Source organism: Chlamydomonas reinhardtii, chromosome 2 (assembly GCF_000002595.2).
Source record: "Chlamydomonas reinhardtii strain CC-503 cw92 mt+ chromosome 2, whole genome shotgun sequence".
Lineage (NCBI taxonomy): Eukaryota > Viridiplantae > Chlorophyta > Chlorophyceae > Chlamydomonadales > Chlamydomonadaceae > Chlamydomonas > Chlamydomonas reinhardtii.
Window position 1 is genome coordinate 3,101,927 of NC_057005.1, and position 26,019 is coordinate 3,127,945.

The 26,019-nt window shown below is 62.9% G+C and overlaps 3 protein-coding genes across 3 annotated transcripts; all 3 read right to left on the reverse strand.

Moving 5' to 3' along the window:
• Positions 1-1,808: 1,808 nt before the first annotated feature.
• CHLRE_02g095057v5 (uncharacterized protein) lies at positions 1,809-3,539 on the reverse strand. The gene is made up of 3 exons (XM_043059529.1): positions 2,948-3,539; positions 2,719-2,829; positions 1,809-2,603 (listed from the first exon to the last, which is right to left on the reverse strand). The coding sequence occupies exons 1-3, from the start codon at positions 3,506-3,508 to the stop codon at positions 2,481-2,483; spliced, it is 795 nt and encodes a 264-aa protein (XP_042927161.1). The 5' UTR covers positions 3,509-3,539; the 3' UTR covers positions 1,809-2,480.
• A 54-nt stretch (positions 3,540-3,593) lies between these two features.
• CHLRE_02g095058v5 (uncharacterized protein) lies at positions 3,594-14,769 on the reverse strand. The gene is made up of 17 exons (XM_043059530.1): positions 14,346-14,769; positions 14,089-14,274; positions 13,802-13,930; positions 13,444-13,665; positions 13,257-13,311; positions 12,944-13,113; positions 12,642-12,809; positions 11,797-12,309; positions 11,161-11,517; positions 10,649-11,011; positions 10,177-10,536; positions 9,214-9,621; positions 8,822-9,070; positions 8,232-8,375; positions 7,472-8,092; positions 4,105-4,242; positions 3,594-3,977 (listed from the first exon to the last, which is right to left on the reverse strand). The coding sequence occupies exons 2-17, from the start codon at positions 14,209-14,211 to the stop codon at positions 3,678-3,680; spliced, it is 4,320 nt and encodes a 1,439-aa protein (XP_042927162.1). The 5' UTR covers positions 14,212-14,274; positions 14,346-14,769; the 3' UTR covers positions 3,594-3,677.
• Positions 14,770-15,635: 866 nt separating this feature from the next.
• CHLRE_02g095059v5 (uncharacterized protein) lies at positions 15,636-23,359 on the reverse strand. The gene is made up of 9 exons (XM_043059531.1): positions 23,113-23,359; positions 22,549-22,734; positions 22,089-22,265; positions 21,746-21,816; positions 21,482-21,560; positions 21,085-21,309; positions 20,638-20,872; positions 16,944-20,439; positions 15,636-16,474 (listed from the first exon to the last, which is right to left on the reverse strand). The coding sequence occupies exons 2-8, from the start codon at positions 22,723-22,725 to the stop codon at positions 17,714-17,716; spliced, it is 3,690 nt and encodes a 1,229-aa protein (XP_042927163.1). The 5' UTR covers positions 22,726-22,734; positions 23,113-23,359; the 3' UTR covers positions 15,636-16,474; positions 16,944-17,713.
• Positions 23,360-26,019: the final 2,660 nt, after the last annotated feature.

The window sequence follows — 26,019 nt, forward strand, 5'->3', positions numbered from 1 at the left end:
CCTTGTTGTTTAGGGGTTAAACCCCCTCCATGTAATACCAAAATGGTGCCAATCGAATCCTCTTGACGAGCACTGTCACGCTGTGCCACCGGCGGCTGTGCAGTTCTGAAGCTTCGGCCACACGCGGAATTCTGTGCATGGACAAGGGGTGTCAGCTTTGTACAGCTGGAAAATGGGCTGAGCCCCCGTACGCTTGGGAGCTAATAGGGGTGTAACGCCCCGTCAGAGCCTCCATGCCGCTACGACGCGCAGGCGCATAGGGACACTCGGTGTCACGCCCCAACGGGGAACCCAGCATTCCGTGTCACCGTGCTGTGTTTAGCTGTGCCGATGCGCGTACGGCAGACGGAAGGGCAAGACCCGGGGTGCCGTAAGAGGCTGTGAGGGGAGTTGCCGGTCGTGCCAGTTGCGTGTGTCGTGTGTTGTGTTCGTAGAACCGGAAGGCTGAGCCGTTGACTGGGCTCAGGCCGCCGCGTTTCCCAGCGTATCGTGTGTGTGCTGTGTTGAATTAGCCTCGTGTGTTTGGGCGCCAGTCGTTAGCGGCCAGGCTTAACTGGTGGGCGGTGTCCGAACTGGCCTGCGTCCCATGCGGAGATAGCGAGGTTAACGCGTGAGAGAGCTCAAGCAAAGACAAGCTTGCTTGAGCTCTAGCGGGGCACGTGCGGGTTACATCAGCCCATGGGAAGGCGTGACATCGGGTTGGGGTCGTACGGGATTTCCCGCGCCACGCATGCGTGCCTTGCCACGTTCCCAAACACTCCAAGCATTTCTTTCGCCTCCTGCCATACTCAACACCTCCCCGGCGCCCCACGCTCAAAGGGCTAGGCGCGGGGGGGGGGGGCGACCTCAGGGCTTCTCGGCATTCTGACGCGTTGGTAGGCATGGCTCAGCAAGTCGCTCAAAACTTTCGATATACTTCCCCGCTTTGCTTGCCGCCAACATAGTTTGCCTTAGAGACTGCATATCAGCGGGCACCGGATGCTTTCCTCGCGACCTCGCGACAGTCAATTGTCCATGGACGCGCGAAGGCACTTCTCGCTCCGCCCGAATTTTCCCTGCCACCTATTTACATTGCAATAGGCATTAACAAATACTAATACGTAGCAGTCGCGGTTTGCGCCAGTATGCTATGTTTTGCCCCTCTGCCCGTCACCTGGTCCGCCTCCCCCTCCCCTGGTCCGCCTCCCCCCTCCCCTGGCTTTTCTTCGAACGCACGGACAGGGGTGTTCCTGGGGGGCTTTCCCCCCCCCCCCTTGGAACGCTGCGCTGGGGGGGCTCAGCCCAAAAACCCATCGACCCAGCCCACCCCGCGTTGAACTCTCTGCCATGTGATGTATGGACAGTGTGCATCGACAGCCTTGTTAGACGTAAATTCATGTGCACCGGCGCTAGAGAGCCCAGCCGTGGCAGTGCGCACGTGTCGAATGTGGGGACAACTCCCGACATGTCCACGCCTGCTGGACGCGCAACTTAGCCCTCCCACGCTTTGTGGGGCGATCCCGAAATCCGTCTTGTGGGGCGATCCCGAAATCCTGCTTGTGGGGCGATCCCGAAATCCGTCACGATGGGCTCCCGAAACCAGGCGGACCTCAGGCCCTGGGCCGCCAAAGTCGGGGGTCGGTCCCTGGGCCAATGCTGTGTAGCTCAATGCCGGGTCCAGAGTTCCTCGGAATACTGAGTGCTTTTTCGGAATCCCTCCTCCGCGAGATACCAGTATCGACGGTGCATTGCGGAACTAATGCGTACGTAGTCCAGAGCGGAAGGCGGAGTGGGCTTGCAGGCGGCACGAGCGCAGGCAGTCAGTAGCGCAAGTTGCGAATTTACATGTTACCGGTATCACCCAGCCACACAGTCTCTATTTTCTGCACCACCCTGTGCCCGTGCGGCTCCACTGAGCGCCCCCACTTCGGGTGCGCATGCGCCACCAACAACTGTTATGAAGCCCCCAAAGCGTCCTAAACAGCAAATAAAGCAGGCCGGCTGTTCCTTGCATGTTTTACCGGTCCTTTTGCAATTCATGGCACCACACCTGCACCTCTCACTTCGCTTCGTCACGTGCATATCGTGTACAATCAACTTGTATGCATGGCACCCATCGAACTCAAAATAAACAGTAAATGAACTAGTCAACCAGTCGAGCGGTTCTCTGCACAACGTCACGTTACGCCACCCGCGGCCAACCGTCACTCCAAGTGCACACCACCATCAGCTTATATCTAGCAACAAGGAGGTGGCTGCCTTAGGGAGGCAGGAAAAGGGCTGATCCCGGGTCGTTATCAACCCAGCCACCTTGACGCGGGCGCCTACTAAGCACACGCCTCTATGTTGGGGGCCTTTGGCATCCCCGCAAATCCGGACGTGGCCGGTTGGGTGGGGTGCACAGTCCGTGCTAACCCGCAGCTAACAAACTAGTCACGTCACTCGCCGCCAATCGACACGTGCACCCTCAGCCCCACGCCCTGCTAGCGCCGTTCAGGCTCTCAGCCCGGCCCCGCCGCCGCCGGTGGCCATGGCGGCCGCTGCAGCTTGGTCGGCCGCTCGAAGCCCATCAGCTTCAGCAGGAGGAGCACACGGATCACGTTGGCGGCGGAGACGTCGCGGTTCTGTGGATGGGGAACGGGGAGGAAGAAGAGAGCGCACATGAGCTGTCCCAACCGTCAACCTGTCAATCAATCCGTCCCCAGTGCCCAGCCGTCCCCGCACATGCACGGTCCTCACCCAGGTCGTCAAGCAGTCGTTGCAGACTTTGACCGACCAGGGCCGCTGCCCCTCCTTCAGCCCCCCAAGCCGCTTGATGGCCATCTCCTGACACCCGCAGTTGTAGCAGGTCTGCATGGTCGGGAGGGTGGGAGGGAGGGGGGCCACACAAGGTCTTCCGCTAAAGCCAGGCATAAACCCAGCGGCCCACCCACCCACCAGCAATTGCAATCCCACTCAACCCACCCACCTTGGAAGTCTTGCATTCATCGATGATGAACACATGCTTGGCGTAGCGCTCACGGAGCAGCTTGATGAGCCGCCCCGTCGGCGCGCGCCCGCCCCTGACGGAGATGGGGGAGCCGCCCTTCCCTCCCTGGAAGGCCCACGAACCCCACCCCACCACCACCTCCTCCTTGGGCCTGCCGCCCGTGAGCTGCTTGGCGACGCTGTGGAGCGCGCGGTCGCGCTGGATGAACGCAGCCCAGCGCTTTCGGCGGAAGGCGGAGAAGTGGTAGTGCCACAGCACGTGCACCGCGCCCCGGGGCCCCGCCTCTGCCTGCCCCGCCGCCTCCGCCTGCCCCGCCGCCTGCCCCGCCGCCGCCTGCCCCGCCGCCTGCCCCGCCGCCTGCCCCGCCGCCTGCCCTGCCGCCCCACTGGCGAAGAGGTAGCGCAGGCGCTCTTCAAACTGGGCCGACGACGCGGTCGCCGCCGTGGGGATGCCGCCGACGTACGCCTGCAGGGCTGGCGCAAGCTGTGGGCGGTTTGGCTGGAGTCGTTCCAGGCCTGACATGTGCCGCCAGTGGCCCATGCTCATATGGAGTCGGCCCCGCTTCTGGCGCCGCCGCCGCGCTGTCCTGGCTCGCGGCTGCCAGTGCTTCGATTGCTTCCGGCGGTGGCCCCCCTTGCGCCCGCCCGCCCGCTTTTATCTAGCGAAAGTACCCTACAATCCCAATTAGCTAGTCCTAGCAACACATGGACTAGCTAGTGTGACAACAAATTAGATCTTTGTGCAACAGCTGTTTGACCGCCTGGTCGAGCTGGTCCTGCAGATTGCTGCAGTGAAGACGGGGCGACAGGTTGACGAGCTTGTCCAGGAAGGTGCGCAGCTGCTTTGCGGTGCTGCTGATGCCGCTTGTGCCCACCAGGGTGGTGTCTGCTGACATGAAGCTGGAGCGGCGGGCGTTGACAGACAGTTCATTGCCCAGCGCCTCGCAGCCCGGTCTGCTGCACATCACGCCGTGGCACTGCAGCAGCACCTCCACCGGCGTCTGCTTCTCCTGTGAGTGAGCACATAACGCAATTCGTTCGCGTTTGACGCGAGATTTTGTGTCCACCAGAGCCCGTCACACCGGACTTGATAACTTTGCACCCTCATACCCCCGCACCCCCACGTCACGCACGCACCGCGTTCTCCGCCTGCAGGCACTTGCGGCCCAGCTCCTCGCCGTACAGCTCCACCACGTGCGAGTACAGCGCCCACATGTCGCCGGCCATGGCGGCGTGGAGGTGGAAGGCCGTGTTGCCACCCAGGTCGGCGGAGCTCTGCCACGCGGACAGCAGCAGAGATGGGTAGGGGTGGATGCAAGGCAGGGAAGGGTTCAACAGGGGGTTACATTCATGATTAATTAAGAAGTGAAGTCGTAGGCAGGTACAGTTGCAGCGTAGACGCGTTGTTACCGATGTCCGTGAAGTCCAGCGGCCAGCTCCAGCGCGTAGACCCGCCGAAAGCTGCTGCTGCTGCTCTCCCATTTTGTCTAAAGACTATTCTAAGTAGGTTGATCGTATTGTAGTAACGTCAGTAAGATGATCACGTATAGCTCAGTAGCGCTCGGATGCATATGCGGATGCGAGTGCAACGCGACCGCCGCTGGACTTTCCTATACCCGCCTTGCTTTGTACTCACCTGCGCGCCGCGAGCGCAGGCGCCGCACCGGATACCGCGCCGCGCATGTACAGAGTGGGGCAGAGGCAGGGGGCGGTCAGGCGCGGCGCAAGTATGACGCGAACAATACCCATCCCCGCGCTGCTAGCTACGTGCAATGGAGTGCCGTGCAAGAAGTAGACCTAAAGTATCGTAAGGCTATATAGGCAGCAATAAAGAATACCCCGGGGGCAGGACGACTAAGCACCAGGGCGGAATTGGTGCATGCTTGGGAGTGCAGGGTGCATGCGTAGGGACATGGGTGAGGGGGAGGGACTAGCTAGCAGGCACGACGGGGCTCCCGGGAGCTCCCGCCGCCGTGCCCACCCCGGGGGTAACGCATGCAACGTCCCGGGGCGTGGCACAGGGACCTAGGTGGCAGCTGGCAACGCGCGCGGAGGCGGGGGCGGCGGCTGGGGGCGGCACAGCGTGGCGAACAGGGTAAGGATACGGCGTTCGAGGGGGAGGCCGGCACGGCGTTCGAGCATGAAGAGCTGCGGCCATCGCACGAGTTGGTCGCGCAGTTTGTCGCAGAGAAAGCGCGCAGGGTAATTTTGGCGCACCAAGGTGTACATAAGGACGGCAGTTTCAACGACAAAGGTATCGGCATCGAGGATAACGCGTTGGAGGCGACGGAACTGACCCACAAATATATTGCGTTTGGCGGCTTCGTTAACGCTGGAGGAGGCGTGGACAAAACGAGACAACCGGATGCCCTTAAACGCGTCTTGGCAGCGCTTGTCATACAGGTGTGTGGTGATGCGCGCTTTCCCGTCGCGGCTGTAGGAAACAAGCAGGACGTCAAGGAATGGCAGTTCGTGAGCGGCCAAGCTGGGGTGTGTTTGCGCGGGGATATCCAGCTGTGGGGGGTAGATGCCGCGAAGGCCGTGAAAGGTTTGGTCAGTTTTGAGCAAACGGGCCAACCAGGCGTTGCGTAGGGCGCACAGGTCATCCAAGTACCGTTTGGCCCAAGCGAAAGCTGCCAGGATGGCGCGTTGTACGGAGGTTTGGTGGGGTTCGGGATTGCTGGCGCGGGCGGGCACCTGCCGAAAGAATTCGTACTCGTAATAGGCCAAGAACAAGTTAGCGATGAAGGGAGCGGGGGGAATGCCCATGGGGATGCCGCAGATTTGGTGCACGAGGTGGGGCCCGAAGCGAATGAGGGTGGCACGCAGGAGGGTTGACAGGAGGCAGCAGAATTGCGCAAGGGAGAAGTGGTACGTAATAGTACCGGTTTTGGAAGGCACTGGGGCGCGGGTGGGTTGGGCGCCGACCCCGAACGCAGCGTACGCGGTAGCTTTGGAGTCTTCAGAGCGCGGGTTAGGGGGGCTGACGGTGACACTAACAAAGCTGCTGTTTGAATAGAGCATGCATTTGTGGGCAATCTCAGACAGGGCGTCCAGGATGAGGGCATGGGGCAGGTTGGTGTAGAGGCGTGTGAAATCGTAGGCCGCGGGGTATGCGAAAGGGGGAGGTGCCGCAGCGGTAGGTTGGGGGGGCGCAGGGTTGCTGGGGCCGGCAGCGGCCGGGTCGGGCGCACCAGGGAAGAGTTGGGCATTGTAACGGTGGAGCATAGAGATAACCGCCGCGGACTGATCACACATCCAGATGGGGTAGTTAGGCAGGTCCCTACGCCAGACGCGTTGGAATGTGTAGTAGAACAGGCGCAAAATGGCAGTGACAATGAGGGAGATGTGGGTGGATGGGCAGTCCTGGGAGCAAGCAAGGTAGCGGGTGGAGGGCGGGGTTTTGTGCATTTTGACGGTACCGGCATAGTAGGCGTCAGGGGCGTTAACGTCATATCGCAAGCCGTGGCGGGGCATGCTGTCGTGCAGTTCTGCATTAAGGCGGGCGTAATGTGCCTGGCGCTCCACCAGGGCCCGGCTGGCGTCAGGGTCAAGCGGGGAGTAGTACTGGGGGTTACTTTGCAGGTCGTGGACAAGGCATGTAACGTAATGTTTGATACACACAAGCTGCAGGGTGGCGGAGCTTTTGTCAGTGACGGTAACCACGTAGCGCCCCCGGATAAGGCGAGTAAGTTCGTGCTGGTGCTCCTTCGTGAACAGTGGCCAGGTGAAATGGTTAGGGTTGGGGTTATGGAGGACGTAGTACTCAATTGCCCCGTACACACATTCTGCCCATGCCCGGAAGCCAGTTTCGGACCCGCCTGTGTGTGTAGCTTGCCGATCGGCAAAAGCCACCAGCCCTTCCCGTACCCCATCCATAATAGGCGCGCGCGGCCGGTGGGGGCGGTGACAGCGGTAATGGGAGCCGGCGACCCAAAAGAAGTACAGTTCGGGGGATAGCATATCCGCAGGGTTAGTGGTGATAACGTGTGACGCGCCCCCCACATGCCGCCTGCAGGAGCTGGGGGCGTCAGCGCATGCACAGGGGTGACTGAGGATGTAATCAATTTGGGCACGGTCCAGGTTGCGGGCCAAAGGGGCATAGTTGCAGAAGAGTTGGTGCACGGTGGGGGATTTACGCCAGTGGATGGGGGGTGCGTGCACGACGCCGGGGGGAAGGTGCGCCAAAGCGGTGGGGTCGCGGAATATGTTATATAGGACGCGCGGGGGTACCAGCTGGCGGAGGTCACCAGGGAGCCAGACGCGCATGCTAACGTCAGGCGGGTTGCGTTTATAAGTCCCGAGGAGGTGGAGTTCAGTGGCATCGAGGAACCAGACCACGAATTCCTTAGTGAGGCCCAGTTGTGCGGGAGAGTAGGGGGATGGCATCGCATTAAGTGGGCCCAGTGAAGTCTTACCGCGCGCGTGCCGAAAGATACACTACACCATCTACCAATGCTTTTGCAATTCAGGGTCTAAAATGTCACAGATACCGGCGGCTCACCTTCGCAAGCAGCATGCATTTCGCCAATTCGAAGGCTTGTTCATCCGTCCAAAATTTCTGCCCCTGCACACAGGCCTCCTTGGGCAGCTGCAGAAGGACCCGCATCAGCCCGGCCCACGTCCCCTTGTGCGGGTCAGGCCCGCCGGACGCCTGCGGCGACTGCTGCATGGAGCCCGCCGAGTCCGAGGAGCCCGGCGCCGCAGCGGCAGACTGGCCGCCGCTGCTGCTGGGCACCGCCAGTGCTGGCTGCTGCACCGGGTCCTGCTCCTCTGCCAGCTTCCTGGTCATCGCCGCCAGCTCCTCATCGCGGTTGCTGCCTGGGGGCGCCTCGCCAGCGCCTGCCCCGCTGCCGGCAGCGCCCGTCGGCGGGGCCAGCAGCCGCACTGTTCGCGGCAGGTACGACAGGCGGTCGCTGAGGTCCGTGTTGCGGTCGTTGTATTGGCGACAGATGATGGCCAGGATCCCGCCCAGCTCACACTCAACCCCCGGCTGGGGCTGCAGCCAATTCAGCCAGCCGAACTCGTCCGTGTCACCCAGCCGCTCCCGCACGAAGTCCACCAGCGCATGCAGGGCCTCCAGGCGCCCGTGCACAGCCGCCAGCATAGCCGCCGTGTCGCCGTTCTGTGAAGTGGCTCAACCCGGCATGCAGTAATGGGCGGTGTAAGCAGGTGGCCGCCTGGCGCATGGACAGGCAGTAGCACAAAGACAACGAACACGTCGCGGCAGCAGGGCATGTACCGGTATGGCGAGTGACACTCACCTTGTCCGTGTGTGCCAACAGCACCCGGCACTCCAAATCAGCTCCGGCGGCGTGCAGGGTTCGCAGTAGCGTCAGCATGGCCTCGGTGTTGCCGCTGGCCATCAGCAGGTGCAGCAGGCTACGGCCGTGGTACAGGAACGACAACTGCAAGGGCGATACGGCCCGTAAATTAAACCGACGCCGCTACCTCATGATGGTACGTACATGCACGGGTCAAGCTCCCACTGAACCATGCGTACGCGAACGTGTACGATACCAAAACACACTCGGCGTAGCCTCGCTTTCCACACGCACCCTGGGTTTCCCCGGTTTAAGTGCGATGGTGCATGCAGCGTTTAGGAGATGCACGGATGAAGCGCTTGCGTGCGCCCACGCAACCATTGCATGCCGTACATCAAAACTAGATCCAGGTTGCATTCATACACCAACGCTGAGCATGCATAGCTGGCGGGATGCATGCGCTGATGGTGATACCACTGCTGTATGTACCACCGCCGTGAGTACTTCTGCGCGGAACCATTCCAACGAGTATGCTTTCTAGCCCAGCCTCCCTAGACTGTTGCGAACCCGGGCACGTGCGCACTACTTACCTCGCACATCATCAGCTTCGGCTTGCGGTTTTCCTCCATGTGCTGACGAGTCCGCTTGGCGTCGCACCGCACCGCCGTCTCCAGCAGTAGCAGCAGGAAGGCGTGGTCGGGTCCGTTGGGCGGCCACCTGCCGTGGGCGGCCTCGAACAGGGTGTCCAAGTACACCGCCATCAGGCGCTCCTCGTCCGTCGGGTTCGTGGCCCAGGGGCCCAGATCCGGCGAGCTGACCACGATTGCCGACACGTCCGCCTGCTGCATTGGTGGGCAGGTAGCCGGCAACCGTGACTGCTGGAGCGCGCGACAAGTCATACACGAGTCGGTTGTCCCATGTCAAATGCAAAGGGACAGCACAGATTGCTTGCAGGGGTCCTGCGGCATACATACGCACGCACCGGCTCATGCAGGCGCAGCAGGCCGCCACTCCCCGCCTGCACCGACTTGGCGCGGCCGATGGTTCGCGCTACCAGGTTGACGGCCAGGCGGCACTGGCGACGAAGCCGATCCGACGTCAATTCCCAGCGCAGGCAGGCCAGGGGGTTGCGCACGCCCGCCAAAATCTGCACTAGCTCTGCTGAAAACAGCTGCGCCGCGTCGAAGATGGGCAGCGACTTCGTGCCGACACTGGCACTGGCGCCCCATCCCTTATTGTCACACACCTTCGACAGCACTACTGGCGCCGCCTGCGCGCTCGTGATCATCCACTGCTCTGGAACAATGTCGCAGTTCTGTTTCACTGACGAAGCTGACGGAGTCCGTGACAGCAGTGCCTCCACCGCCAGCGCGGCTTTGTAGCTCTGTTGCTGGAAAGGCCAGAAGGCAGCAGATGGTGGTGGTGGTTGTCAGGATTGGGTCGGACACCATTGGCAGCAGCACATGCAGGTAGCGTTGTCGCGTTCGATGGACTATGGAAACCTCACTTGGCCATACCGAGCTTGAGGCATACTCCAAATATCTAATGGTTTTCGGCAGGCAAACAAGGGGTGTCAGCTTTGTACAGGAAAATGCAGCATCAGGGAGGACTGCAACACGGTAGACGGACGCGGGATGCCCTAGCGGACAGGCACCGTAATCCCTGTATACCAGACCTCGGCAGTGCATGGTCATGGTGTTAACTACCTACGGCCCGAGTTTCATGTTGGGGTTGTGGTGCCGGGGTGGTTCCAACACCACTCAGGGGGGTGCCAAATGCTAGGGCGGGGCAAAAGCGGGAAATCTCTGAAGCAAGCTTCCCCAACAGCTAAGCCTTAGATCCCCTGTACACCAGCAGCCCTATATGTTACAGCCCCCGCGCACTTTGACCCCTCTCTGTGCCGTCACCCATGTGGTCCTCACCACGGTCCCGCTCGTAAACATACCTGCAGCTCGTTTAGCCCAAGCCTTGGGGGCGGCAGGTACAGTGGATGGCAAGCTTGCTTGCGCCTGTTAATGGTGGCACAGGAGGTGACGTACTGCCGGAACCTAGAGACCTGTCTCATGTCATCCGCGTCGAGCGCGACTGCTGTGACCGCGTTGACCGCCTCCTTGGCGAAGTCCACCAGGTCGGACTCCGGGGGTGCTGCCGTCAGGCGGTCCAGTGCTGCGACGGCCTGGTCGGGCAGCGCCACGTTGTCCGCCTTAAAGTCGGCGTGATACAGCTTCGCCTCGTTGAGATTGTGCGGCAGCTCCAGGACGGCGTACGACATCACTTGCAGTTGGGCGCGTCGCCACACGCCCACCTGCGGGCAGCGTCCATGCAAACGCCAGGCGATCAGTGGTGATCGGTAACAGAAGCGTCACGGCACAGTACAGTGCAGGTGAACACATGGAAACCAGCTAGTTGTATGTTACCTTGTTCGCCCAGAGGTCTTTGTACAAGCGGTCCAGTGGCTTTTGGTACGCCAGCACCATGCCGATGGCCACGCCGCTGCTGTAGCCGCCGTTGTCTTCTCCAAGCAGCAGCTTGTCGAATGTCTCGCGGCCCAGCTTGGGCACGTGCCCGTTAACCACAGGCACGAAGGCCAGGACGGGCGCCCCGAGGCGCAGATCGGCGGAGCGCACGTGGTGGATCAACGTAGGTGAGAACCTCTCCGCAGCCATGCAGAACAGCGGCTTGGTGGTGGATGGCCGCCCACTAGTCTCGCCCCGCTCGCCCTTCGCGACGCGCAGTACGCTCGCACCCCGCTCCACCTCATACACCAAATGGTGACCGCCCTGTGCACAAGCGGGTTGCGATACCAAATTGTGGGGAGTGGATGGTTGTCAGAGCGTGCTAGAAACCGCATGTACGGCGGCATTGCTGTGTAGCTGTCATGCCTTTGTCAATCTGATTGCAGGATTTGTCGTACCGGTACCACACGCACCTCTCCCAAGCGCATGCTCGCGGTGGTGCACGCCCGCAGCTTGGCCACGAAGCGCGCGTTGCTCATCAGCTGCACCGCCTTGTCCAGCAGCGCCTGCACCGGCAGCCCAGGCAGCCCGCGTGTCCGCGCGACCAGCTGCCGCTGCAGGTCATCCAGGCTCCCGGGCTGCGGATCGCGGAAGTCGTTGCTGCCGAGCGCCACAGACAGCCACAGCAGCAGGATGTGGAAGGCCTTGCAGTACAGCTCGTTGCCCGGCTGCCGGCCGGAAGCGGCTGCCTCCTCCTCCTCCTTCTGCACTGCTGCCCACACGGCCTCGCAGACGGCGTTGTAGCAGCTCTCCCATGTTGCTAATCCCATCTGCATGAGTGTCACATGTGATGGTGTGTGGCCGTGTTAGGATGGCATGGTGGAAATGTCATGCCTGAATCTGACAATTTACTGAGTGCCAACCGCTTGTCCCTCACACGCACACATTCCCCTGGAGTAGCTACCGCACCATTTCAAACTAACCAGGAAACATTAGGTCAGATTGCATCTTGCATCTCAGCAGATTTCCCTCCACAATCAAATCCACCCAGCCAATGTTCCCTAGCTGTGCACACACTGCACAAGACCGCTATGCACACGCAAGCCCACCAGTGACATGCCGCTCGTGTGTGGCGTGTTGCCCGGCGTGCAGGCGGCCTGCGAGGACGGCCATGTCATCCTGGCATTTGGCGGTGGCGTTCTTGGCTGTGGCTCTGGCACGTCGTGCTCCCGCTGCGCTGCGGCGCCTCCAGTAGGCCCACAGCTGCCTGCTGCGGCGTGCTGCTGGACCTCCGGCTCATCCACCACGGCCGCCGACGCCGCTGCCCCCACCGCCGCCGCCGGCACTGCCATCACGGCCGCTGCATTCCGCAGCCTACCTGCCGGCTGCTGAGCATCCCCACCCGCCGGAGACCCGCCACTTGAGGCGACGGGAGACAGCAGGGGCAGCGCTGCCAGAGGTGACTCCGCCTGCTGTCCTGCCTGGGCCTCGCAGTGCTCGTTGCCGCTCTCACCGACGCCCGCGGAGTATCCAGGGCTGCATCGGCGGTAAATTGCCGACGACGAAGGCCCACTCGCCCGCAGCGCGTACACCGGCTGTTGCGCGCCACCAGCGCTCGCCGCCTGCTCGCAGATAGACCATTAAGAAGTGTAACAATAACGTAAGCACTCAAGCTGCCGTACGCTGGGCAGGGCACACGTTGGTGGCTCTAGCACGCGGCGCAGGCAGGTTGCATTCAAGGCAGCGGCGCGGCTAACAAACCTGGACAACGTACTAGAAAACCCCCGCACGCGTAAGGAAGCACGGCGATCGGAAGTCCCAAGCAGGGATGGCATCTGAGAAGTCCGACCTCGTACTGCACGCGCTGCGTTTTAAGCAGCTCGCGTGTGCGCGCCTCCCCCTTGCTTGCTTCACCATGTCTCTGGCCGTCGCGCGCCTCGCCTCGCTGGCCTACCTTGCAATGCGCCATGTCTCGCGAGGCAGCTGCGGTGGTGGCGGCGCAGCTGGCGGCATCAACGCCAGCAGCAGCGCTGTCGCCCCGGGCGTCCCGCGGCTGACGAACAGCAGCAGCAGCAGCGGCCGCTGCTGCCGGCGGCCTGCTCCCAATAGCATCCGCGTTGTCCTGAGCGGGGTGGCGTGGGGGCTGCTGGTTACGGTAAGGTACCGTACTTCTTCACAAATGCAGGCTCGACTACCAGCTGGCATTCCGTCCATGCCAAGAATGCAACGGCGCTTGCCATGCCTCGCTCCACTCACCTTGCCTACAGCTGGAGCTGGCGGCGTTGTGGTGGGTTGGTGGGGTGGCGGCTCTCCGCGGCTGCTGGCGCTGGTGCACGCAGCAGACACCTGCGCCGCACAGCGCGAGGGCCTGGCTGGCTGCGCAGTGCTGGTGGCCGCCTGCGGGAGGCTGCAATGAGACACGTCGCCTGCATGTGACAGCGCCATGGTGTCCGGGTGGCAAACCTCAGCGTTACGCGATGTGGGATTCAACGGCCAAAAGCCCAAGGCGGCAGGGCACAGCTGGCGCGGAGTGATGGGGAATTAAAACAGCGGAATCAGCCGCACTCACCTCCCGCTTCAGCTGTGCCACACACAGGGCCGCGCCCGGTCTCGCACAGCACCTCCTGCAGTCATTCGCAGAGCAGAGCAAATTCATTACACCGGCATGTTGCCTGCTGCTAACTGGTGGCTCTTCACGGGGTAACATACGATATCATATGTTGGGCGCAGCTGTGTGCCCCGTTGGGCAAACCCACCTCGGGACCCGCCACGGGAGCTGTGCACAGCGCGCCGCCACAGCTCTTGCCGTCCACCAGATACTTCTCCTCCTCCGCTTCCTTCGCCGCCCCCATCACGAGTTCCGACAGCGTTGCCCCGCCCTCCCTCAGCTCCTCGGGCCGCTCGATGGTGGCTGGCAGGAGGCTCAGCAACAAAAGCATGGCGCTGTTGTGCCCCAGCACGTGCAGCCGTGTCCATGGCTGCAGAGCAATGCGCAGTGCACAACGGGTAGTCTATGAAAGCGTTTCAAACAGGCGTCGGGTGCATCTAATCAACATCATCACATGAATGCGAAAGCTGTCCTGCGTGTCGCCACGCCTTCGTGCCCTTGCTCACCGCTGTGCCATCCATGCCCCAGTCAAACACCATGAGCTCCGCAGGTGTGGGCAGTGCCTTCTCCAGCATATCGACCAGCCATCCAGCGACGTCGGCTTTCTCGGCCTGCTGGAACTCGTCCACAAAGTCCTTCGCATCCAGCCAGCGGCATGAGTGAAGGACGGAAGGCGGGTGGCAGGATGTTTGAGGACGTGTCAGGAAAGGACCGCCAGCAGAAGCGCATTCTACTAGCCATATCCAGATACAGCACTGCAAGTTTCTGCCAGTCCCGTTTCAGCACCACCTACCACAAGTGTCTTGCCGGCGACGAAGCGGGACTTGCCGGCCAGGCCCGCCCATGCCGAGGGGGGTAGCGCAAACACCAGTGACACCATCGCAGCACTCTTGGACTTGTTCCGTCCGTGCGTCATTATCGGAAGCGCAGATATCAGTTCGCTGAGCAGGTCGGAGTTGGCCAGGGCCTCCTGCACCACCTGCACGCATGTCGCGCAAATTCAGCGGATTTGACAAGGTCACAAGTCTGCACAAGTGGTATGCGACACACCTTGATTGCATCCTCCAGGTCCGTGCGCTCTGCAGGAGCCGGCCGTGGCTCGCGCTTCGGCAACGAGTCCGTTGTGCGATTGGCGAACCGGCGCCCTGTCCGCTTGCCCTGTTCATCGTTTTGTTGTCGCTCATCTGCTTGCTGGCCAGACGACTGGAACAGAGTAGAGCTGGCCAGCGGTAGGCGGACGCCGAAAACCTTTAGGGGGCTGTTCCGACGCTTTTGAAAGGCTTTAACGAGCTGATCCCTAACAAACACTATCACGCAGTATGGCAGATGACTTATCGGGACCTGGCTGCCTGGCCGTCCGGCCCAAAAGGATACGAGGCAGCGTTGGTCTGTTGCAATAGCGAAAACCATTTTTACATATTGAATATGTGAAACTACAGTATGACGACAGCGACGGCGACATTCAAAGAAGACTGAGCGAGTGTATTTCCTGCACTGCTGCGCAAATGGAATCCAATTCCGTTTCCATGCCTGTCGACAGGCGCTTGCATGCCGACGCTAGGACGAGTAATCATATCATACAGCATTCAGGGCACCTGACGCCAGGCGGTCCAAACGACAGCTTGGTGCCATCAGTGCCATCAGGATGTGGTACGCAGGTAACCGGGCGCATGACTTGCACCACTCAGGCTGAAGGGGGGATAGCGTGGGCTGGCACAGGGGCCACATATGGGAGGGCTGGCGGCCCGGACCCAACCAGGAACCCACCGACAGTCGGTAGCTGGGGCCCGCAGCTGTGACTGTCGGAAACGCGGTACAGGCCCACCGTGGTACCGGCACCGGCCTCCTGCCGCCCATCCACCTGCTTCCAACCTGGCGCAGAGTGATTCCGTTCACATTTCTACGAGCAGTACCAATGAGCTGCAGGCGGAATGTAAGGTCGATTGTCGCACGCACCGGGGGAGACTTGCAGGGCTGTGGAGGGCACAGAACGGTGGAGGGCACAATATATTATGGTAGAGGCGTTGGCGAGGGGGAGGGTGGTTGTGCGCCTCATTCAGAAGCTGCCCGATGGTGAGGTCTGGGGAAAGCGGAAGGAGGAAGTCAGAAGGAGGAGAAAGCGGAAGTGAGGGGCGTCGGAACACGGGGGTGCCACGAAGGGTCTTTGCTTAACTTTCTGTCCCCATATGTTCGGGTCCCACCCGCTTGCTCCGGGGTCTATCTTAACCACAGACTCGCGCGCGCCGGCTTCTTGCTGAGTGACGGCACGGGTGTGCTCAAAGGCCGTCAGATCGCAGTGGGCAAGTGGGCAGCGGGTGGTGGGTGTATGGGGATGCCGTATGGGCATTTCGCTTACACGGAAAATGGACGCGCTTGACACAAATTCTGTCCCTGTGCCGACACGCATCCTGTCTCTGTGAGGAACGCCCTTTCCTATCCACATCACACCTTTATTTCATGCAGTGATAAAGGAGCCACAGGCGGGCGGCGGGCGCAACGACGCCCGCAGAGACCAGAGCATGCATGGGGCAGAGTATATTTCGCCTCGGCGCTTAAGAGGATCATGCACGTGAATGAATGGGTTGGGAACACGTGTAAGACTGTAGGACTCACCCCATAATCAATACGGTAGAGCTTGCCGAGAGCGTCACGCATGTACTTTTAGTTGGCTTGTCCTGAAGGGGGAGGGGCACAAGTCCTTGAGGTCGCACCAAGTCCGCAGGCGGGGCGTTCATAAAGCGAATAAAGGGTGCTGATGCACGCTGGCCATGACCCGGCACCGTTGATTTGCTTGCGCAGAGCTACATTGCAAGAACTGCCAACATCAGCCAACATCAGCCAACATCAGTTAGAAACACTTTACAACAGGGCAAGGCGAAGGGGGTTAAAGAGTCATCACGACGAGAGGTAGCTTGCCCCTGCCGCAGCCCTACCTCCCCGCAGCCCATTGTACCCAATCAACGACAAGGTGGCGTACCTCCGCCACCCAGATACAAGTCACACGCATGGCCACATCGCCTGGCAATAGCCATGAAGGTATCCAAGGCACGGGCCCAGGCGCGTCTAGTTCGCTTGTGGTCAGATGGTCAAGTGGCCAAGACGGAGAGCTGCACGTACGGCAGACTAGTATGTAGCTGTGTCAGGGGTCGTATGCGACACATGATGGTAAACGATGATGCCTGCGTTAACAAAGGAAGAAGCACGTGAAGGAGGTGTGTGCAGCTACGGGCCCGGCGTGTGCGGCGCAGGTGTACGATGGTGGATTTATGGGCGCATGGGCGGGGGGGGGGGGGGGTAGGAATTTAAGTTAGCCGGCACTGGTGTGATGATAACTTGGCGTTGCGGCCACGTACACGAGAGTGAGCCGGGAGGCGGCGGCATGCACTTACGGGTGTTCAAGTCACCCTGAATGGGCACTTTGCTCGGCCGCCGGCTGCTTGCCGCTGCTTATGGGCTGCGACCCTTGTGGATAATCGTTGTGTGTGTGATTTTCTCGTGCCCTGCACAGAACCCTCGCCAGCCTCGGTCTCGCGCCTTCGGCAAGGGCACCGCAACCAGCAAGGGAGCAGCCTGCCTCGACAGCATACCGGTGCATACGGTTTTACGGTAGGGCGACTCCAGCATCTGCCAGCGGCAACAAAAGTTCACTAGTCCACTACAGCTTGCTCCTGCTCCTGCGGACCAAACGTGTGCTCTTGAGGAAACCCGAAACCCGACGCACTCCGGATCTGGTCCAGGATGTGTCTCAAGAGACCCTTCACAGAATTACAGGTTCCGGTTCATTGCAGCGCCGCCGTAAAGCTTCGTAGTCTGCACTTGCCGCACACAGCTTGCCTTGCCTTGCGTGCCTTCGTTTACCACGAGACACCCAACGCCGGCCGTACAGCTCGTCCAGCGGGCAGCTGCAAAGACAACAACTGATTAGCTAGAGTCAGCTAGCCTCTGCCGCTCGTAGACACGGATAGGGGCACGAGTCTGCCCGCTGCATGCCACGCATTCGCGTCTGCACGGCAACACGAATTGGATTGACTACAAACACAGCCAGCAAGCGCACCCGATGCACTACTTGCAATTTGCATCCGTGGCGGCACGTTGCTGCCGCCACCGATCCGAGGTCAAGGAAGCAGTGGCAAGGTGCCCGTGCCTTGGCACCCCGCTCGCACCCCTGCTCCCCTAAACCACCTACCCACTGCCTACTGATGAGTAGCACACTGTAGTGCGACGAACACGTTGTCTGCCCGCTGCCTGCCGCTCGTAAGTGTGCACCTCTCCTAAATTCATGATTGCACACGTGCTTAAACCTATAGCTAGCTGCTAGCCCGTTGGGCTTGTTGCTAGTTCAGCCGCTGCAGGCGACGCTCCTCTGCGGGCACTAATGCTGCGGTCACAAAAGCAGTGGCAGAAACCCGTGTGACATATTAACCGCGTGCTCGCCGTGCCATGACGCCCGGCATCCCCACCAGCCCTGATTCCCCCCAGCTGCCGCCGCTGATGCGGCATCTACGGCACCCCCTTAAGTCGCCGCCGCCATGGCCGTTGTTGCTCCCCGCCCTCCTCCTCTTGCTCCTCCGGCTGCGGTGGGAAGTGCGGTTGGGGCTGCAGTTGCGCCTGCTCCTGCGGTGGCGGCTGCGGTTGTGATTCCGGTGGCAGCAGGAGGTCCAGGAGTGCCTCCTCGTCCTGTTCGGACAGCGGCGGTGGCAACCACTGCTGCGCTGCATGGCAGCGGACCGCAGGCGCCCCAAAGCCGCTTGCCGGAGTGCATCCGGCATCAGCACCTGTTGGCAGTCCTGGAGGACCTCCTCAAGCGTTGAGGCGCTGGCCGCGGCGCCGGCGCTGTCGCAGGTGCCTGCGGCTCCGACGCCGCTGCTGCTGCTGCTGCTGCTGGCGTCGCCAGAGCCTGCCGCGGGCAACTCGGACGCCACAGGGATGTGGGGTGCCGCGAGCTGCCGCTGCAGCTCCTGCATGAAGCGACCCATCTGCAGCTCGGAGGCACCGGGCGCGGCCGCCGACCCTGCCTCTGCCGCCGCGGTAGGCGGCTCGCTGTAGCCCGGCATCACGACACTCGCCGGAAGTTCACAGCCCGCCGGCACCTGCGGCTGCTGCTGCGCGGGTCCTGTGCCCACCAGCTCCTGCTGCAGCTCGGCTGTGCGCCGCTGACCCTCCTCTGCCCAAGCATTGCAGGCGGCGACGGCGAGCGGCAGGTTGCTCCGCATGAACACCATGAGCTGACGCTGCTGCTTGTAGCCGAGCTGCTGCCACAGGTCCGGCTCTACAGCCGCCTGAAGCAGCCCGCACAGCCGCCGTGCCAGGACTGGGTCAGAGGCGCCTCGCATCAGGCCGTGCTGCAGGCGGGCAGTCTCCTCCTTCACCGACACTGACACCGGCAGGGCCGCAGCGCTGCTGGCAGTGGCGCCGCTGGCGACCGGTCCGCTCAACAAGCCCCACAATGCGTCCAAACTGCTCGCCTGCGGCTGTGTGAGCAGCCCCTTGCCGACGAGCCGCGGGTACATGTCGGGACTGGGCATGCGTGCACGCACGTCCCACGCACCGGCCTGGGCACCGAGTGACGCGAGCAGCGGCAGGCCCCCGGCACCGCCACCACTGCCGCCGGCATCACTGCCGCCGCCACCAAGGCCGCCGTGCGAGCTGGCACCGGCCGGAGGAGCGCGCTGCCGCTTGCGGCTGCGCTGTGTAGTGGCCACCACCGCGCCTGCTGTGCCGTTGCCGCCATCAGCATCCGCTGCCGCACCTGCTGCTGCTGCGGCTATCGCAGGCTCCCAGTCTGCGCCGGGGCGGGGCGACACGAGCTGCCTCAGCATCTCGCTGATCTGCGCCCGCCCGCACTGCAGGCCCATCTCGAGCGTCGCAAGCAAGGCCATCGCGGCGTGCTGCTCCTCGCGCGCGGTACCGGCCGGGTCGCTCACGGCGGCGCCCACCTGCTGCTGCGGGGCAGGTGCCGCCGCGTCAGCCGCCGCCGCTGCTTGGGCAGCGACCGCCACGCTGGCTGCCTGCTGCGCCCTCGCGACGTCCATGCCGCCGATGATGCGCGGCAGCAGCGGCACCACCTCGCCCTTGTTCAGCCGGTGCTGGAGGTCGAGCAGCAGCAGTACCAGCGACTTCGCAGTGCCCACGGCGCGCGCCTGCACCTCCCGCACCCGCGCGTCCACCACCTGCTGGGCCGCCGCCGATCCAAGCTGTCCCTTCTTTACGTAGAGCAGCGCCCCCAGGCTGGCCACCAGCCCGGTCTGCTTCTCCACCGCCTCCAGCCACACCTCCAGCACCAGCATGAAGAGCTGCAGCAGCAGCTGGGTCACCAAGGTGGCGCCAGTGGGCTCAGCAGCGGCGGTAGTGGCGGCGGCGGCGGCTTTGCCGAAGCGCGCCGCCGCCACCGCCGCCGCCACGTCCACCCGCCTGACGTACCTGCACCGTAGGTACCCCTCGCGGTACGCCAGCTTCACGCTGTCTGCCAGCTTGTCCACCAGGCCTACGACCAAGGCCGCCAGACTGCCCTGCTCGTGGCGGCTGCGGCCCAGGAGCGGCTGCCGGACGCTGAACAGCCCCGCGATGCAGCGGGCGTTCATCAGCCTCAAGCACACCTCCTCCAGCAGGTTGCAGATGGACATCTCGTCGATCCACGAATCGGGCTCGTGCTGCTGCTGCTGCTGCTGTTGCTGCTGTTGCTGCTGTACCGTTTGCAGCTTCTCCCGCGCCTCCACCTGCGCTGCCCCAGCTGCCGCCTCCAGCACCTCCGTTGGCGCGGCCGCGGCCGCCTCCAGAGCGGCCGCCGAGGTGGTATGCGCAGCCGCCGCCGCCCCGCCACGTGAGAGCCACGGGAAGGTCACCAGGCCGAGCGGCCAGCACAGCACATTGAGCAGCATCACCACGAACTTGCAGCCCGGCTCGTCCGCGGCCTCCGGGTCGCCCAGCCCCAGCAGCTCTAGCAGCTCCACGCTGCCCGCCAGCTCCACGCCCAGCACAGCCAGCGGCGCCTCGTTCAGGGTGAGGTCATCGCCCTTGAGCAGCGGCAGCCGCAGAGCCTTGGCGCGCGCGTAAAGGGAGGTGTACTCCGTCCAGGCGGGGCCGATGGACGCCGGGTGGTTGCGCACCACCGCGGGGTTGAGCACGGTGGAGAGCAGCAGCTCGCCTGCAGGTAGAACGTGATGAGAAGAGGAGTCGTGAGGGAAACGACATGCAGCGTGATGCCAGCAGCACACAGGCCAGACTTATGACCGTGCAAGGCGACCCTCCATCGGCAACACGTGTGCACTGCCGCGCCTCTCCCTCTCCACGTGCTCCCGCCAGCCCTCGCTGCCCTACCTCACGCCCTCTGCTCCCGACTCACCGAGAGCCATGCCGGCCATCTGCGGCGCCGACTCCGCAGTGTTGCCCAGGTGGCTGGTGTTGATGAGGCTCAGCACCGGCTGGGGACCGGTGAGGGGGGTCCTGGTCCTCATCATACCCCTGTTGAGGTTCGCACACTCGTTGACGAGGCGGCTGATGCTGCGGTCCTCCAGCTGCACCACCAGCCCCACCACCTTGCCGCCGCGGATGACCGGGGTGAGCTGCACGTCCTCCGACTGCAGGGCGGGGGCGGGCCAGTGGTAACTGGGCGGGCTGGTGATTGCAGAGGTATTGCGCACAGGCACTGCGCACTGCATCATAGCACTGCCTACGGACCATGCATCACGGTACCAGGACGGTAGCAGCACCATTGCTCAACATGCCCCGCCTTGACCTTAAACCCTGGCATCAGCTTCCCGAAACCCTAGCTCCCTTCACACCCTCACACCTTCATGTCCTTCAGGCCTCCGCTCAGGATGCCGCTGTCCCACACGACCTGGCCGGCCACCAGCACCGACACGGCCGCCCGGGTGCCCCAGTACGTCATGCCGGGCGGCAGACCCGGGGCGCCCTGCCAGTGTGCTGGGCCGCCCTTGCGTGCGGCCGCGTCCACGAAGTGCTCTGCCGCACGCTCCATGAAGCCGCCTAGGGTCAGGCCAGCGCGGGGGCTCAGCTGGCGGAGGGCGGGGCGGCGGAGGGAAAGAGGCGGCGTATAAGCGGTAAGGTCAGGGGGCGCGGAGGGCGCATGCAAGCACGCGCCTACAGCCATCACTGCTGTACTTTCAGCCTCCACTGCCGTGCCTACAGCCATCACCGGCCAAACTTGCGCGCGAGAGCACACGCACCTCCGTAACCGCGACTGTGTTGTAGCTAACATGGCGGTAATCAACCGCCTTCATCGGCGTGACGGTCATGTGCCACAGCCTGTGGGTGCGGCGGGGGTGTGAGGCACACGGGCAGTGCCAACAATGAAACAAGGCGAGGCGGCAGATGCTTGCAGGCTGCGTAAACATGCGGTGCAGTGCGCGCATGCAACCACCCGTGGCCGCAGAGGGTCACAGGCCACATGCAGCCACAAGACCAACAAGCACAGCACCAGGGTGACTCACGGATTCACGAAGAGCATTGGCGGCAGGTACGACGACGACAGCGCACGCGGCATCAGCGCCGGCAGCAGGTTCTGCATGGGAAGCAGGGGTGACGCAGGGGCCATAATGTTTACATACAACAACTGAAGGGTGCGTCACAACGTACGGCATAGCCTAACTGCATTGCTGGTGAAGTCTGGGGGCGATACCGCAATGCATCTTGCATGGGCGTGCGGCACGTGCACAGCAGCAGCGGCTTACGGCAATGCCCAAAGACCGGACCTCCCTGGAACCACCGCGCTGCCCTGAACCCATGCTCGCCCTTGGACACGCGTTCCCCCCTGCCACGCCCAACCACACGCACCTGCATCGCTGCCGCGTCCCCGACAAAAACGTTGTGGACGAGCCTGAGCGCCGCCGCCGCCTTATCCAGATCTTGGCCCACCGCCTCCCCGGCGTCTCGTATCGGGGGCCGCGGCGGCAGCACCAGGCCCTCGACCTCGCGGCGCGTCACCGCCACCGCAGCCACGGCCCTCTTGACCTGTAAGGAGCAGCGGGCGGGTGGAGGGGGCGGCAAGTGACGGCACTACGGAGGAAGATGGCAAGCGGGAACACGCTCCCCTGCATACCCCTTTGGCCGGCCGACCGTCGGCCGTGGCAGTTACTTCCGCAATGACCCACATGAGCTCCTGTGCCATAGCCCCCTGCGCCAGCTCCCCGCCCAACCCCAACCCCCTCAACATCATGTGACTGCCGCTTCCTCTTCGCACACGCGCAATGTTCCCCTCCACCCCCAGCCTTAGCTTCCCCGCTCCCCCACTCACGTCTTCGTCCAGGTCGTGGTCAAACCGCTGCTGCCTAATCAGCGTCTCGACAGCCCAGTCGCCAAGAGGCGCAACGGCCCCCACCGCCGCTTCTAGGAGGGAGGCCTCGGGCACAGGCGGCGGAGGCGGAGGCGGAGGTGGAGGCGGCGCGCCATGACCCACGGGGTCGTGTTCCATGTGGAACCCCTGTGCGGCGGCGCAAACGGCGGCAGTAACAACAGCAGAGTTGCAGTCGGCAGCAAGCAGTCAGGCGGCAGGGCGTTGTGAGGGGCGGCGCAAAGCTAGGAAACGGCAAGGGACCCACCAAGGCCAGTGTGTAGCCGCTAGTGCACATGCATGCCGCCGCCCCACACCCGCGCCCCTGCCTGCCGCCCGCCGCCGACTGCCCCCATAACCCACCGCCCACCGCCTGCCCCGTCTGGATTTGGGGAAAGTTACGCAACCGCGCATAACGCCGCGTCCTGCACCGCCGCCACCTAAAGCCCCAACACGCCCAGGCCGGCCCCATCATGAGCCCCCTCCATTGCCACTACAAGCACCACCCTCCGCGCCGCGAGCCCCCACCTGGATGCAGCAGCTAGGTACCGAGCCGCCTTGCGCTCACGCCTGGCTGGGGCCGCGTGTCGGAGGCTCTGCAGATAGGGAGAGGAAACATGGTGATAATCATAGGTACCAGCAGCAACCAAAGGACTCGGACGCGAAGCTAGCAGTTTCGAGACTAGGCCAGTTGGCGGCGGCGGTGGATTAACTTGCCTGGCACGCGGAAGCAGCACATCGGCATGACAAAGCAGCTCAGTGTCTACTTCTTAACAACGTTTGGAGTGTCAAGAGAGGCGCCGACGCGCCATTAGCAGCCCTGACGCGCCAACCCGCATTGGCGCGCCATCGCCGCACTGAGCACTTGCGTGTGTGCTGCTGTGCGTGATGTGTTGCAATCACAAAATGCAGCTATCGTAAATAAATGCAGGCTCGCGCGGCCCCTTATTGCCGGGAGTGTGACCCATGGGTAACCTTGGCCCACCCGACACGCGACCCCAGCCCGCGTCCGAACTACTCCAGACATGACGGGATGCTGACGCATCCCCCCGGAGCAATTTGGAGGGGGGCGGGAGGTTCAGGCAGCTTGGACGGCGCTTGGGGAGGTGGGGGGTGTGGGGGTGTGTGTGGGGGTGGGTTTGGGTATTTCCTTGGCTGGCACAGGTTGCGCCTGGGCACGTGGGAGCGCTCTCGACGGCCAGGTACGGACCGCAGGCAGTGGGGAGGGCGCGCGGTGTTGTGGGCCCGTCGTTCTGAGCGCGGGTGCCCATGGGGTGGAAGGGTGGAAAGGGGAAGGCGTGTGCAGGCGCGGAAGTGCTCGGAATGCGCGCCGAGCGACCTTAACGCGCTGCAATAGATATCTTCGCATTCCGTGCGACCCAGCGGCAGCTTCACGCAGCCGCGGGGCAGACCTCGGCGCGGGAAATGCTAAAAATGCCGACTCGGTGAACCACGCTGCCTGAGCCCGCTGAGCAGCCTAAACGTGTCTACCAATGTCTCGACACCGAGCGGCGCTGGGCTGGAGGCCGGGCGCGCAGCTCGGCACGAGGCAGGTTCTGGCAATTTGCCGAGCATCGTTGCCAAACTCGCTCTCCCGATCGCCCGGCGCCCCGCTGATGCGATTGTATATCAGTAAATGATATGTTGAATTCATATTATGCACATATCGGCGCGGGCTCGCGCCGGAGTGCGCGCGGGACAGCTCGCAACGTTTCAATTTCGCGAAACCGTCGTGACCTGTTTTCTCCGCGCGCGGCCGGCGCCGCGCCCCCATTTTTGATATCGTGCATATCTAGTATGCGAGCGTTACAACACTGCATATCACCGCCGGCCGCGCGGCCGCGGCGAGCGGAAGGGCGAGCGCCTCCGGGATTGTGCCGTATACGCACGCACAGACAGACAGACGCACAGTTTTGGAGGCGACACATTCCTCCGCAACATGACGGGATGCTGACGCATCCCCCCGGAGCAATTTGGAGGGGGGGGGAGGAGGTGGGAGCGGCTTGGACGGCGCTTGGGGAGGGTGGGGGTGCAGGGGCGTGTGTGGGGGTGGATTTGGGCATTTCCTTGGCTGGCACGGGCTGCCGCCGGACGCCTGGGAGCGCTGTCGAGGGCCAGGCACGGAACGCAAGCAGCGGGGAGGGCGTGCGGTGTTGTGGGTCCGCCGTTCTGAGCGCGGGTGCCCATGGGGTGGAAGGGTGGAAAGGGGAAGGCGTGTGTAGGCGCGGAAGTGCTCGGAGTGCGCGCCGAGTGACCTTAACGCGCTGCAACTGATATCTTCGCAACACTTGCGACCCAGCGGCAGCTTCACGCGGCTGCGGGGCAGACCTCGGCGCGGGAAATGCTAAAAATGCCGACGCGGCGAACCGTGCCGCCCGAGCCCGCTGACCGGCCCAAACGCTTCTATCAATGTCTCGACATGAAGCGGCGCTGGGTTGGAGGCCGGGCGTGCAGCTCAGCGCGAGGTAGCTTCTGGAAATTTGTCGAGCATCGTTCCCAAACTCGCTCTCCCGATCGTCCGGCGCCCCGCTGATGCGATTGTATATCAGTAAATGATACGTCGAATTCACATTATGCACATATCGGTGCGGACTCGCGCCGCGTACCGCGTGGGACCGCTCGCAACATTTTTATGTCGCGAAACCGTCGCGACCTGATTTCTCCGCGCGCGGCCGGCGCCGCGCCCCCATTTTTGATATCGTGCATATCTAGTATGCGACTGCTACAACACTGCATATCACCGCCGGCCGCGCGGCTGTGGCGAGCGGAAGGGCGAGCGCCCTCGGGATTGTGCCGTATACGCACGCACGGACGGACAGTTTTGGAGGCGACACATTCCTCCGCAATCTGCAGATTGCTCCGGGAACATGACGGGATGCTGACGCATCCCCCCGGAGCAATTTGGAGGGGGGGGGGGAGGTTGAGGCAGCTTGGACGGCGCTTGGGGAGGGTGGGGGTGCAAGGGCGTGTGTGGGGGTGGGTTTGGGCATTTCCTTGGCTGGCACGGGCTGCCGCCGGACGCCTGGGAGCGCTGTCGAGGGCCAGGCACGGAACGCAGGCAGTGGGGAGGGCGTGCGGTGTTGTGGGTCCGCCGTTCTGAGCGCGGGTGCCCATGGGGTGGAAGGGTGGAAAGGCGAACGCGTGTGCAAGTGCGGAAGTGCTCGGAGTGCGCGCCGACCGACCTTAACGCGCTGCAACTGATATCTTCGCATTACGTGCGACTCAGCGGCAGCTTCGTGCGGTCGCGGCGCAGACCTCGGCGCGGGAGATGCTAAAAATGCCGACGCGGCGAACTATGCCGTCCGAGCCCGCTGAGCGGCCCAAACGCTTCTATCAATGTCTCGACACAGAGCGGCGCTGGGCTGGAGGCCGGGCGAGCAGCCTGGCGCGAGGCAGCTTCTGGAAATTTGCCGAGCATCGTTCCCAAATTCGCTC

Bases quoted from the DNA above. Each gene is read 5' to 3' on its own strand.
- CHLRE_02g095057v5 (XM_043059529.1), bottom strand. From the start codon at position 3,508: ATGGGCCACTGGCGGCACATGTCAGGCCTGGAACGACTCCAGCCAAAC. The intron at 2,830-2,947 runs GTGGGTGGGTTG...CCGACCATGCAG, and splicing joins ATGAATGCAAGACTTCCAAG to ACCTGCTACAACTGCGGGTG. The intron at 2,604-2,718 runs GTGAGGACCGTG...CCCCATCCACAG, and splicing joins ACGACTGCTTGACGACCTGG to AACCGCGACGTCTCCGCCGC.
- CHLRE_02g095059v5 (XM_043059531.1), bottom strand. From the start codon at position 22,725: ATGGAACACGACCCCGTGGGTCATGGCGCGCCGCCTCCACCTCCGCCT. The intron at 21,561-21,745 runs GTGAGTCACCCT...CCGCACCCACAG, and splicing joins CCAATGCTCTTCGTGAATCC to GCTGTGGCACATGACCGTCA. The intron at 20,440-20,637 runs GTGAGTCGGGAG...TTCTACCTGCAG, and splicing joins GATGGCCGGCATGGCTCTCG to GCGAGCTGCTGCTCTCCACC.
- CHLRE_02g095058v5 (XM_043059530.1), bottom strand. From the start codon at position 14,211: ATGACGCACGGACGGAACAAGTCCAAGAGTGCTGCGATGGTGTCACTG. The intron at 13,114-13,256 runs GTGAGTGCGGCT...TGTCACATGCAG, and splicing joins TGGCACAGCTGAAGCGGGAG to GCGACGTGTCTCATTGCAGC. The intron at 9,622-10,176 runs GTATGTTTACGA...TGGCCTTTCCAG, and splicing joins TTGGGCTAAACGAGCTGCAG to CAACAGAGCTACAAAGCCGC.